The following is a 12,606-nucleotide window of genomic DNA, read 5'->3' on the forward strand; positions in this document are numbered from 1 at the left end:
CTAAAAGATCCTGGAGGAGGAAGTGGCAACCCACTCCAGGACTCAGGTCTGCGAAGTCCCATGGACAGAGGAGCCTGGTGGGCTAGAGTCCACGGGGTCGCACATAGCCGGACGTGACTGAGCGACTAACCAATAAGGGATCCTGATGTGCTGGTTTGGGACAGCTCTTCTAAAAAGATGGATCACAAAGACCAGATGGGTCTCAAAGCTTTGAAAGATCTCGGACCCCAGGCCATTAATCAGCCTCTGGGGTAAGACCCCAAGATGTCCAGTGACATTTGTGAGCAGCAGGCCTGGAGCTGCTGTAGTTCAGCCTGTCTGAGCTGGGGCCTTGCATGGAGAGGTGTCCAAAGCTCTTGGAAGGATCGCTGCCCGTGGGCAGGCTCTGTCTACTTGTCGTGCTTTCCTTCCTGGCTCATGGGTCTGGGAGCTCGCAAACCTCCACGGAGGAAGCAGCAGGCATGCTTCTTCCCCTACCAGTGGGGAGACTTGGGCTGAGTGGGGCTCACACTCATGTCGTCACATCCCCTTGTCAGCACCTCAGCCCCGTGCCCCAAGTCGGGGACCCCAGGATGGGGGAGCCTGGCCCAGCTGGGGCCGACAGGAAAATGCATCTGAGTCGTCCTCAAAAGAGGAGTGCAGGGCAGCGGTTGACCTGGGGGGGTGTATTCCAGCCCTGCTATGTCCTCACTGTGAGGCTCAGGCAAGTCACTGAGCTCCTCTGGGCCTGTGACCTCCCGGGTGGGGAATGAGAGAGCCAGGCTGGCCCCCATGGGGCCTGGGGCTTCACTGATTGACTGAGGAGTGCCAGCTGGTGCCCAGACACACCGCATGGGAAGATCGGGACAGTGGGATGGCTGAGGCCAGGGAAAGGAAATTCCGAGAAACTGAACCAGATGAGGGTCCAAGGGGCCTGGGGGTGAGTCCTCCAGCCGGGGCTGTGGTGTCTGCCCATCCATCATCAGGGAGCACCTGTCAGTGCCGGACTCGGGGTGTGTGTGGGGGGAGGAGGAGAACATGAAGCCACACTGCTGGGCCAGGACAGGGTCAGTCAGACGGAGGGCAGACTAAGTAAGATGGCAAGAGGTACTCTGGTGGGCAGAAGGCCGCCTCCCAGGGCTCCCAGCACCGGATATAGGATGGGTCTGGGAACTGTGGCACCTCCCTCCTGCCAGGGACTCTGTGCAAAGCCCTGTCTCTTAAGGACTGTGGCAGGAGAGGGCTGGTGTCCCACCAGGGAACCGACCCCGGAGGAACCGGGAGGGTGGGACCCAAGAGGTGGGGGCTGAGGAGTACGGCCAGGTGGGCATACCCACTGCCCCTCCTCTGTGCAGGGGTGCAGGGCCGGGGTGGACCACGAGGGCTGGGAAAAACATTCTGGGTTGAGACATGGCATGAGATGGGGTGGGGGTTATCTATCGTCCTATGAAGCCAGGACAAAATATTTGTTGGCCGAAATGCTGCAAGGCACACAAGGGTTCAAAGGGATAAGAAGAGTGAGTAATCGAGCCTGGGAGGTCCCATAAGGGGGCTCCAGAGACCCAGTCACAGGAGGAGGGGCTGTCCCAAGCCTAGCCCAGAGATAAGGGACCAGCAGAGTCAGGACCAGTGGTGCCCAGGTCTCTGCCTGTGGCTGGTGGCCCTCCCATTGCCTATGCGGCCTCAGTAAATGATGCTGGCAGGACTCACAGGCAGGTGGGACGGCTCAAAGCACCAGGCCTGCATGGTGGCTGGCAAGCAAGCGTGCTCACGCTCTCACCCTCAGCTGGACGCTGACAGCTACTGTACTCAATATGATTGCGCCAAGGCAGTGTGATGTACTGATGCCCTCTGACCTGGAGTGGCCAAAGCCACGGAAGCCATCCCTAGCCTCTCAATGACCCTTCCTGTGCCTGAGACTGAATCCCCAGTGCAAATGGGGGTCCCTGTAACCACAGAACGAAGACCGGTCTGTAAGCCCCTGTCTGCCCTCCCACATGTCTGGGTTCTGCTGTGCTCCTGGGAAGACCCAGCAGCTGTTCCGAAAGGCAAATGCAGTTTGGCCCCCTCTTCTTCTCCATCCCATAAACCCAGAGGGAGGGGTGGGCACTGGTCCTGCTCCCCATCAGCAGCACCCAAAAATGTCCACCAACGGTCCCTAACCCCCATACATGTACGTGTGCACGGCCTACATCACTGCTTCCTCTCCCCTGTGCCCCATAATAGTCCACTGGTTTCTTCTCACTGAACACTTACTACATACCAGACCCCTCACATACACAAACCCATCGAGTCCTCGCAACATCTGTAGACGGGAAGCCCACGAACCCCATTTCAGAGATGAAGACAAGGAGGCAGAAGTCACACCTTCAAGGCTGTGCAGCCACAAGCCCACCGTCTGCCGACTGCTCTCTACGACTGCTCGCTCCTCGGCACTGGCTCCTGCTCTCCTCCCAGCTGCGCATCCTCACTTATACCTGCCCCCCTACCAGCCTCCAGACGGCAGACCAGGCCAGGGGAGGGGCATCCACCTGCCCGACACCCCCCCCACCCCGCCCCCAGCCGGGTTACCTTCTTGCTGAGCTGCTGGTTCTCCTTCTGAAGCTCCCCGCACTTGAGGCTGCTCTCCTCCAGTGCCAGGGACGTGTCGCGCAGGCCCTGGATGGTGCTCTGGAGGCTCTGGTTCTCCTTCTCCAGCTTCAGGATGCGGCTGGAGGCGCACTCATTCAGCTCGAACACAAACGACTTCCTGGAGGCTGAAGCACAGAGCCGAGTCAGCCCCGGGCTCCAGCTGCAAGCCAGGGGCATCTGGTGCCCCATGCCATGGTTTGAGGGCCCGGGAAGGGGGTCTCCTCCATGGTACTGTCACAGTCAGTGCCTGAAAGTCCCTCAGACAGTGACAGTCCTCTGCTAGCTCAGCTGGGCCCAGAGCTTCAGAGGAAAGCAGGCTGCAGCGAAGACGCCAGTGCAAAAGTTAAAGATCGTGTCAACTGCTGGGAACCATTTTTTACCAAGCGGCTCACGTGACCATACAACTCAAGGAGCTTAGAGACTAAGAGAGATGGAAAACAGACAACACTTTCTGTGCCAGCTCGGAGAGCAATGGGAGTCTGGGTGGCTCAGCAGGAGGGGCACGATAATCGACGAGTTATGTCTGCCACAGGTGGCAGAAGGCTCTGTGGGTACATATGCCCAGTATTTGCCATCCTTGGATAAGGTCCCCTGAATGGAGATTTCATTTTGTAATTTCATGATTACATTGGGGGAAGAAATGAGAGAGTGTATGTAAACTGCTTTAAAAATTCTAAGTGTAAGAAGGAAATCTAAAAAAGGGGATACATGTATACGTATGGCTGGCTTATTGTATTGTGCAGCAGAAACTATCACAACATTGGAAAGCAACTACATGCCAATAAAAATTTAAAAAAATCTCACCCTTTATAAGCATAAAAAATAAAATTAATGCAAATATTATTAATTTTACTTTCTACTTTTCTAGTGTAAGTTTCCTTCCACAAACTGATACACCCATAGTACCAATTTTCTACGTATGATTCAGTTGCTTCCTAATCTCTATTTCATTTTTTTCTTTGATCAAGGGGTTTCTTAAGGGTATATTAATTCATTTCCAAATATTCGGTTGTTTTCTAAAAAAAAAACACAAAACCTAAATGTGATGAAAATACAAGCTAAAGCCAGAGAGAGGAAGATTATTTATTCCAGCGGTCCCCAACCTTTTTGGCACCGGGGACTGGTTTCATGGAAGACAATTTGTCCACAGACCAGGGTGGGGGAGGGGACGTGGACCAGTACCAGTCTGCGACCTGGGGGCTGGGGACCCCTGAGCGGGTTCCTTTCAAATAGCTCAGCATATGGAGAAGGGGGGCAGTGGGCACAAACCTGAGAGTCAGGAACGGGAGTTCTTAGCTTCTTCCTGCCACCAGCGGGTGCATGACTTTAGGTAAGCCACAGGATTTTTAGGTAAGTCATGGGACTTTTCCAGGAGGAGAAAGGAATGTGAATGAAAGCCCTCGAAAGGAAGGGCTGGGGTTGTACTGTCCTCACTTGTCTCAACAGTGTCACATACTGGGCTCTGGGAGCCTGATCTGAAAACAGGGCTGCACCCTTACCTGCCTCTTACTCATCACCCCCAGGGGCAAGGATACAGGCAGGGCGATGGCGTCCCCCACATCGAACCGGACACAGATGTGTGTGTTCAGATCCTTTGGGCGGATATCCTAAGGTCTAAAAGGCATCTGCCACCCTCTCTGAGTTCTCATCTCCCACCAAGAACAGCAGTTCAGAACCCGCCAGCCTGAACGTCCTCCAGACCCCAAGCAACAACAGGCAGCGCAGCAGGGGAGGTGGACAAAGGTCCACAGCCCAGGTCCGGCGCTGACACACAGAAGCACATGCGCTCGCCACACACGAAACTATGCTACAAATGAAACAAACCTCAACTGAAACTCCACTAATTCAGAGCCTGTGATCATTTGGATGGTACTATGGCATTTGTGGAAAATGAACATTTTTCTATTGGGGTAAAACATTATAACATAAAATTCACCATTTTAAAGTGCACAGCTCTGTAGAATTAGATGCATTCCCAGTGATGTGCAACCATCTTTACTATCCTCCTCCACACCTTTTCATCATCCCAGACTGAAACTCTGTACCCATGAGGAATAATCCCTAAGGGTCTACAAGTTCAACAACACAGCTGACCACAAGCCTCCTCTCCTCTTCCATGAAAGCCAGTGCTTCACAGACGACGATGACACAACAGTTCATTACTGAGTGCTATGCTCATCAGCACCCAAGCAGAGTAATGGCATCTATTTTAGTGAGACAGTGGCCGTAAGAACAGCATCCTTTACTGTGCCCATGGGCCAGGCATGGCATCGAGCTTCACCACCGCCTCCTGTGAGGCAGCTTCGTTATCCCCACTTTGCAGATAAGGAAACTGAGTTATAAAAGAGGTCACCCAGCTAACAAGCGGAGGAGCCAGGACTTTTAAGTCAGGTCTTTCTTGACTCAAGAAGCCACCAAACCACACATGTAAAAGTGCATTCAGGCTCTACTTGCATTATGCCTTCATTCAACCTAATGTTCAATAGCTCCTAGCTAAGGACTGGAAGAAACACAAGCTGGAATCAAGATTGCCGGGAGAAATATCAATAACCTCAGATATGCAGATGACACCACCCTTATGGCAGAAAGTGAAGAGGAACTAAAAAGCCTCTGATGAAAGTGAAAGAGGAGAGTGAAAAAGTTGGCTTAAAGCTCAACATTCAGAAAACGAAGATCATGGCATCTGGTCCCATCACTTCATGGCAAATAGATGGGGAAACAGTGGAAACAGTGTCAGACTTTATTTTTTTGGGATTCAAAATCACTGCAGATGGTGATTGCAGCCATGAAATTAAAAGACGCTTACTCCTTGGAAGAAAAGTTATGACCAACCTAGAAAGCATATTGAAAAGCAGAGACATTGCTTTGCCGACTAAGGTCCGTCTAGTCAAGGCTATGGTTTTTCCAGTAGTCATGTATGGATGTGAGAGTTGGACTGTGAAGAAGGCTGAGCGCTGAAGAATTGATGCTTTCGAACTGTGGTGTTGGAGAAGACTCTTGAGAGTCCCTTGGACTGCAAGGAGATCCAACCAGTTCATTCTAAAGGCAATCAGCCCTGGGATTTCTTTGGAAGGAATGATGCTAAAGCTGAAACTCCAGTACTTTGGGACCTCATGCAAAGAGTTAACTCATTGGAAAAGACTCTGATGCTGGGAGGAATTGGGGGCAGGAGGAAAAGGGGACGACAGAGGATGAGATGGCTGGATGGCATCACTGACTCGATGGACGTGAGTCTGAGTGAACTCCGGGAGATGGTGATGGACAGGGAGGCCTGGCGTGCTGCGATTCATGGGGTCGCAAAGAGTCGGACACGACTGAGTGACTGAACTGAACTGAACTGAACTGAAGCATTAGGAGTTGGGAACATTAAGAATAAATCACGCTCACTGATCTGAAAGGGCTCATACACTATACTGAGTAGTCTGAAAGAGCAAGGCTTTCCAACCCCCATAGGCCACCCTGGTCTCTTACAGAAATACTCTCATTAGGTCTGGAACTGTCCCCGGCAGCCTGCACCACCTCTCTGCTCCACCAGGGGGCAGTGGTCCTCCCCAATGGACCTACTCTTCCCCCTAGGGCCAGGAATCAGAGAGATCCCATCCTCAGACCCCAGCACAGGGTACAGGCCCCAAAGCACAGATAAAACTAACTCCCCTCACAGGCTGGTAGTTTAACAAACTGATGTTTGGTTTGGAACTGACGGGACACCCCTCGAAGAGAAGATGTTTTCCAGCTTTGTTCAACAAATTTTCTACTGTTTGGGGGGATGCTTGTGGGAATTGAAAAAAGTGACTCCCAGCCCAGCCGAAAGCCCTGCCTCGTTCTGCGCAGCTCTAAGTAAACAATAACTCGCTCCATCACAGGCACGTGTGCTATTTCTGAACACAGGAACTGGCTTATTGTTTGCTGGGCACCGAAGCTTCCTGCTGCAGCAAGGACTGCTGCCCCACCCACCCTTCCCTGGCCGAGGCGCCCCGTCTGTCTCAAGCAGGGGCAGCGGTGCAAGCCAGAAGAGGCCTGGGTCCTGGGAGAAGCGGCCACTTAGCAGCCCCTGCCCGGGGAGACAGAGAACAGACGGCATCCGTCTTGCCCAATTATGCAAATGAACGAGAAAATAATGCCCAGGGTACACTCATAGCGGGGATGAGTGACCGCTGGGGATGTCTCCTGCCATGCAGGGCTTTCAACCGTCCACAGACAGGGCTCTGATGCCCTCTGGGTGTCAGCGCGAGCTAACCTGCAAGCTCCTGGGACTGTCCATATGGGAACTGGGAAAGCTGGCAACACTTAATTTGTGTTTCATGTCCTGACATCAAGGCTGCCAGATCCCTCCTGCTCTCCTTGGGGAGAAGGGTAATGAAACAGTTCCAAATGGCACTTGAAGGAAATCCTATTTACTCGGGGTGAATGGATGGCCTGACACGGAAGATTTAGAGCCCAGGGCTCGGCTCCTTGGATGAGGAAGCGGCCGCAGGCTGGGCGGCTCCTGGGCACCGGGCGCCCCCTACCGTCTGACAGGTCTGCGTTCTTGGACAGCTGCTCCAGCTCCCAGCCGAGGTGGGCGGACTCGTTCATGCTCTGCTTCTGAGCAATCTCCAGGACCATGTTCTCCTCCAGCAGCTCCTCTATTCGCTTCTTATCCGTGTCCCGGTCCTAGTACGGGAAGAAAGACGGAATGAGAATGTGGCTGGGGGACCCTTCTGGATAGGCCCCGGCCCCCGTGTATCCACCCCCACCCCCATTCCTGAAGGATGGAAGGCCTTCTAGGCACCTGCTCGCTTCCCCGAAGAGAAATGAGTCTAGCCCAGGGCCCAGCTGGGAGTTACGGCCACTGAAAGATACACTGGCTGGCAACGGAGGGTGATGGGAGTGCCCAGGTCTCTAACTGAATGCTGTCTGAACAAAGGGACTTATAACCCAGGGCTTTAGAGCAAGAACCCTGGTGACAGGCGGCTTCGTGGCTCTAGGGCACCTAACATGCCTCGAGAAGCCTGGAAAGGAACTCAGGGATCTCAGCTCAGACCTCACCATAAAAGCCAGCAGAGGCTCTTGCAAAAGACACACACATGAGCTCATCCATACATGAGCAGTCCAGCATGGTAGTCCCATTCTGTCCGTCTGTGGGCGCCCAGTGGGGCCCACCCCGGCCGCCAAGCTGAGTGAGCTACTCTCCGCAGTCAGCGTGTTACCGTGTCAGCAGCGGCACCAAAACCGTGACGGAAAAAATCAGAGAAGGACGTGGCACAACCTGAAACCACCCCAATCTGTTTAGACAGGTCTGTGTGGCAGCAGCCTGCAATACCAATTCCAGGTCGTGAAGCTTCGATTTCAGCTGCAGGTTCTCTTTCTCCAGCTCGTGAACTTTATCGCCCCGGGCCCGAGCAGCCGTCAGCTGTTCCTCCAGCATGGCCTTGGTTTCAATTAAAATGATATTATCTTCTCTCAGCTCCTGAGCAGCAAAAACATACATGAGAACCATCAGATAAAGGCACCTGCTTTATGATGACAGCTCGTCCAGGTCTCTGGACCAAAACAAACAATCCAGGGTAAAGGTTGCTGCCTTGAGAGAGTTCTGTCCCCACTATTGAGCATCGCCACCTTTTTCATCAGGTCAGGCCACATGGACTTTCTCAAATGAAAGGAAATATCCATGAATTATCTGACATGTGCACACACTGCTGCTGCTGCTGCTTAGTCACTAAGTTGGGTCCGATTCTTTTTCGACCTCATGGACTGTACCCCGCCACACTCCTCTGGCCAAGGGATTCTCCAGGCAAGAACACTGGAGTGGGTTGCTGTTTCTGTCTCCAGGGGATCTTCCCAACCCAGGGGTCGAACCAGTGTGGGATCGAACCCAGATCTTCTGCTTGGCAGGCGGATTCTTTGCTGCTGAACCACCAGGGAAGCCCAATATACACACTACCCAGTGTAAAATAGGGAGCTAGTGGGAAGTTGCTATATAGCAGGGAGCTCGGCTTGGTGCTCTATGATTACCCAGAGGGGTGGGATGTGCAAGTGGGAGGGAGGTCCAAGAGGGAGGAGACATATGTATACTTAATAGCTGATTCACTTTGTGGTTCAGCACAAACTAACACAACATTGTAAAGCAATTATACTCCAGTTTTAAAAAACAATAACAAATGAAATCAATCCAGGAAGGTAACACTTTCTTTGCTGGCCACGGTGCACAGGCATATGATATCTATAACCTCACCTGGCTGGACAAGTGGACTCCACTGACAGCTCCGGGACCTTGCTGAGCCTCCATTTCCTTAACAAGGAAGGGTGGGGCTAAGAGTCTGTCCCAGTTCAAGGGCTAAGTCTAATCCTCTCAGTTCAACATTCATTCCATTGATCAGGATGTTGGGGAAGCTGTTCTTTCGTTCAATCAACAGCTTGTATGTAAGCATTTTACACATATGCTCTTGGGAAAACAACTGTTCTCAGACGTTTCCTGGAAATGGGGAGTCTTTAAGATAGTGAAGTCACAAACAAACGTGAAACTCACAAATAAGTTCCGGGCACACGCTGGGTGTGGAATACTATGGCTGCCCCCTTGCAGGGTAGTCTGTCATGCAGCCCAGCACCACTCAGCATCTCGGGGGGACCAAGAGCCCCCTGAATGCTTTCATCTCACAAACATGCACACAGGGGATGTTTCTCCCAGTGGGCAGTGTTCTAAGGCCCCACGTGTGGATTCTAACCATTGAGAGCTGGGCTGGGAGCTGTGTTACCCACTGCATGTCCACTCGCCTTGCACAGGCCAGAATCCAAGATTCCTGGTAGAGGGGAAACTGCAAGCCTTCCGGTCAGCGGACACGGTTCTGATCAAAGCCTGACAGCCATAAAAGGTATAATCATCAAAACTCTAAATTCCCCTGGGCACTCTCTCTGCTGGAGATGACATCCACCGTGCGGTCGGCCCTGCATCAGGGGCTCCCTGCCCCCGCCCCACTCACTATTCATCTCAGTCAGGAGGGGGAGGAGAAAGAGGCCGATTTGGGTAAATTAAGGAATAAATTCCAAATCACAAAGCCAGCAAAGGGTGAAACTAGGATTCGAACACAGGCCAGAGAGCTCAGACTGCCTGCAACCCATCCTCAAGGGGCTCATGTGGGTAAGAAGCTCAGACTACCAAAAAAAAAGTGAAGCACAGCAAAAGAGGGATTTCAAGCAGGAAGAAGACCTGGTCCTCCTCTCTGACCACCGCCTCCACTGTTCTCACCTATATTCCAATAGGTCTGCCCACGAGCACTCCCAGCCCTGAGTTCCAAAACACAGGCCATCCCTTCATCCTCACAACGAACTCCTATTCCACCTCCAAAGCCCAGCCTGAGCCGCCCCTTCTGAGAAGTGCTTGCAGATTCCCACTGTTCCACTGGTTGAGTCAGCTACCTGGGCTCCCAGAGTGCCCTGGGTACACTGTGCGACAACGGTGTGCTGGCCTGTCCTCCTTCTCCAGACTGCACACTCCTCAGGGCAGGCCTATTCCGCTTCTGCTCTTGTGGGCCCCACAGGAGTATTCAGCAAACACCTGTCAGCTGAATCATGTCATGCGGGGGGATCACAGGTGGCATTCCAGATGGCCTTGATTTCTGACAGGCAGGGATAAACAAGGGTGACCAGGGGAGCAGAATACAATACAGGCTAACTTCTAACTACTACTCAAAAATGTCTCAATTTCCTGGTGGTAACCACTCGACCATACATTAGACGACAGAAATAACGAGCCTTGCGCACGTCCTAGCCTCAGAAGTGAGACGCCTGCAGGAAGCTAAGTCCACGCTCTCACACAGCCCAGGGCTCGGCCCCCAGGCAGACGCCCGCCTCCCCACCTCTGGGGCAGCTGTCAAGGCCAGCCTGCTCCTGAGGACAGGACCCCAAGTGAAGCAGGCGGCCTGACCCAGCCCGGCACACAGCTGAGGGGCCATGTTTAGGAAGCCACAGTCCAGGCCTGGCGGTCGGGCCCCACGTGGCTCGAGAGCTGCCCCTGCCCGTCTGTGAGGTGACCGGCAACGTGGGCTGACGGCTCAGGTCCCTGGGCCGCCACGCGTCCTGCCAGCCATGGGGCCTGGAGCAGACTCCTTTCTCTCACCATGGATCCCGCCTTCCTCTGCTGGACATGAGACAGGGCTGAGGTGGGGGTCAGCTAGGATAAGGCATGCGAAATGGTCTGTGCATGGTGTCTGGGGCCCAGTAAGCAGGCCAGCTGCTGATTACTGTCTCTTTATGCCCCCATGAAATGCTGTTCAGGCTGGCACTCAGTGAACATCACCCAGCATCAAGCTAACAGTTGTTTCAGAGATGCCTTATGTCCCCCCTCCCAAAAAGCACCAGAATCCAAAAGGAGGGGTAAAAATCAAAGCAACCACCAGCTCCTGCCCACTGCCCTCAGGACCACCCAATGGATCCCTAAGGTGTCCAAAGCAATGGAAAGCCAGCCCCGAGGGGTCCTCAGGAGAGGGAGCCCCGGGTTACCCTACTTGGGGCAAGCAGAGGCCTCCCACTCAGCAAGGACCACCCCTCGATAATCTCTGCCCACCCATCTCATTCCACTGGAGGCCCTGAGGCTTCACCGAGGACCTGCCTGCTTTTAAACTTCACCCGACTCAGGAGCGTGGTGGGCTGAATCATAAAGCAAGCATCGGGTCTGTCCTGCACTAACTTCTCCAGGCACCAAACATTAATACAACTCCCAGAAGTCATTAGGAAACAGAGTCCCAATGGGAACAAAGGGTCTGCCCTCGTAACGTGATCTTAGTCCCCTGCATGGGGACAAGGCTTGCTCCACACCCAGCAAGCTGATGTGGCAGCTGTTCCAGCTGTGCCCTATGTCTCCGCCTCTCAAGCTTCTGTTCATTTCAGAGTCAGCACGGACCAGGAAGCTACAAATCTCAGAGAGGAGCGGAGACAGGCCTGCCTGGTTTTCACCCTGCCCAGATGCACATGACACTATGCATCCGTCCTTGCTGTCGGGGATTTCAGACAATGAAACGTGGGACAACAGGAATCTCCCAGGCAATCTTTCTGCCTTTGTCCTCCTCCCACGTGGCCCTCTGGACAGCAACCCCTGGGCCCTGACGGCAGTGAGGCACCACCACCCTCTGCAAAAGCACTCAAGGGTCACCCTGTGCATCCACCCCACACGCCCCACTGCACCTAGGGTGTGCTCCTCTCCTTGCTGATTTAATCCTGACATAAAGAGACTAGGACCCCCATAAAAGCTAACAGAAGCTGAAAAACAAAACCTGGAAATTTGTGTTCCATATTGTTGCTTAGTTGCTCAGTCCGTGTCCGACTTATTGCGACCCCATGGACTGCAGCCCGCCAGGCTCCACTGTCCATGAGATTCTCCAGGCAAGAATACTGGAGTGGGTTGCCACTCCCTTCTCCAGGGGATCTTCCCAACTGAGGTCTCCTGCCCTGTAGGCAGATTCTTTATTATCTGAGCCATCACAGACCCACATAAAAGCAGACAGAGGTTGAAAAGCAAAACATGGAAATTTGTGTTCCATATTATTCTAACCAAAATTGACCTTGCCCTCGCCCTGAGCTCCAGTTCTTTATGTTTCCGCCCATGTGGCACTAACACATTCTCTCTTCCGCGATGTCAAGCCTTCTCAGCGGTGAGACTAGACAGACGCCAGGGGAGGGCACCCGGCTGCCTGTTGCTGCCCCTGTGCCCAGAGAAGCATCCCCCTCGCATGGCAGCTGTCCACAGATGTGAGCTGGCTGGAGAGCATGACCATGCGCCGTCACACCTACTGCTGCCTTGTTCCAGAGACAAAAACTCATGCTTCTTCTCCATCCTTCTCCCCAGACCACAAGTCTGTTCCTTACTGAGCAATGGTTTTTCACTTGCCTTACACAGTGATTTCCAATTTCTCTGTGTGTGCCAGGCCCTGGGCACACAGTCAGGTAAGAGCCAGGCCCTGTCCTTAGGGCTCGTGGTCCACATGAAGCGTCTGGCCATGCACGGCAGACGGCAGGTCTGCA

At 53.3% G+C, this 12,606-nt stretch overlaps 1 protein-coding gene across 1 annotated transcript in view; it reads right to left on the reverse strand.

The window, feature by feature from the left end:
* CCDC88C (coiled-coil domain containing 88C) overlaps positions 1-12,606 on the reverse strand; it is a 143,478-nt gene that overhangs the window by 43,182 nt on the left and 87,690 nt on the right. The window contains exons 11-13 of the mRNA XM_068991108.1: positions 7,913-8,059; positions 7,119-7,263; positions 2,551-2,735 (exon numbers count right to left, since the gene is read on the reverse strand). Coding sequence (XP_068847209.1) covers positions 2,551-2,735; positions 7,119-7,263; positions 7,913-8,059 — 477 coding nt within the window. The remainder of the gene's footprint in view (positions 1-2,550; positions 2,736-7,118; positions 7,264-7,912; positions 8,060-12,606) is intronic.

This window comes from Capricornis sumatraensis, chromosome 19, assembly GCF_032405125.1.
Source record: "Capricornis sumatraensis isolate serow.1 chromosome 19, serow.2, whole genome shotgun sequence".
NCBI lineage: Eukaryota > Metazoa > Chordata > Mammalia > Artiodactyla > Bovidae > Capricornis > Capricornis sumatraensis.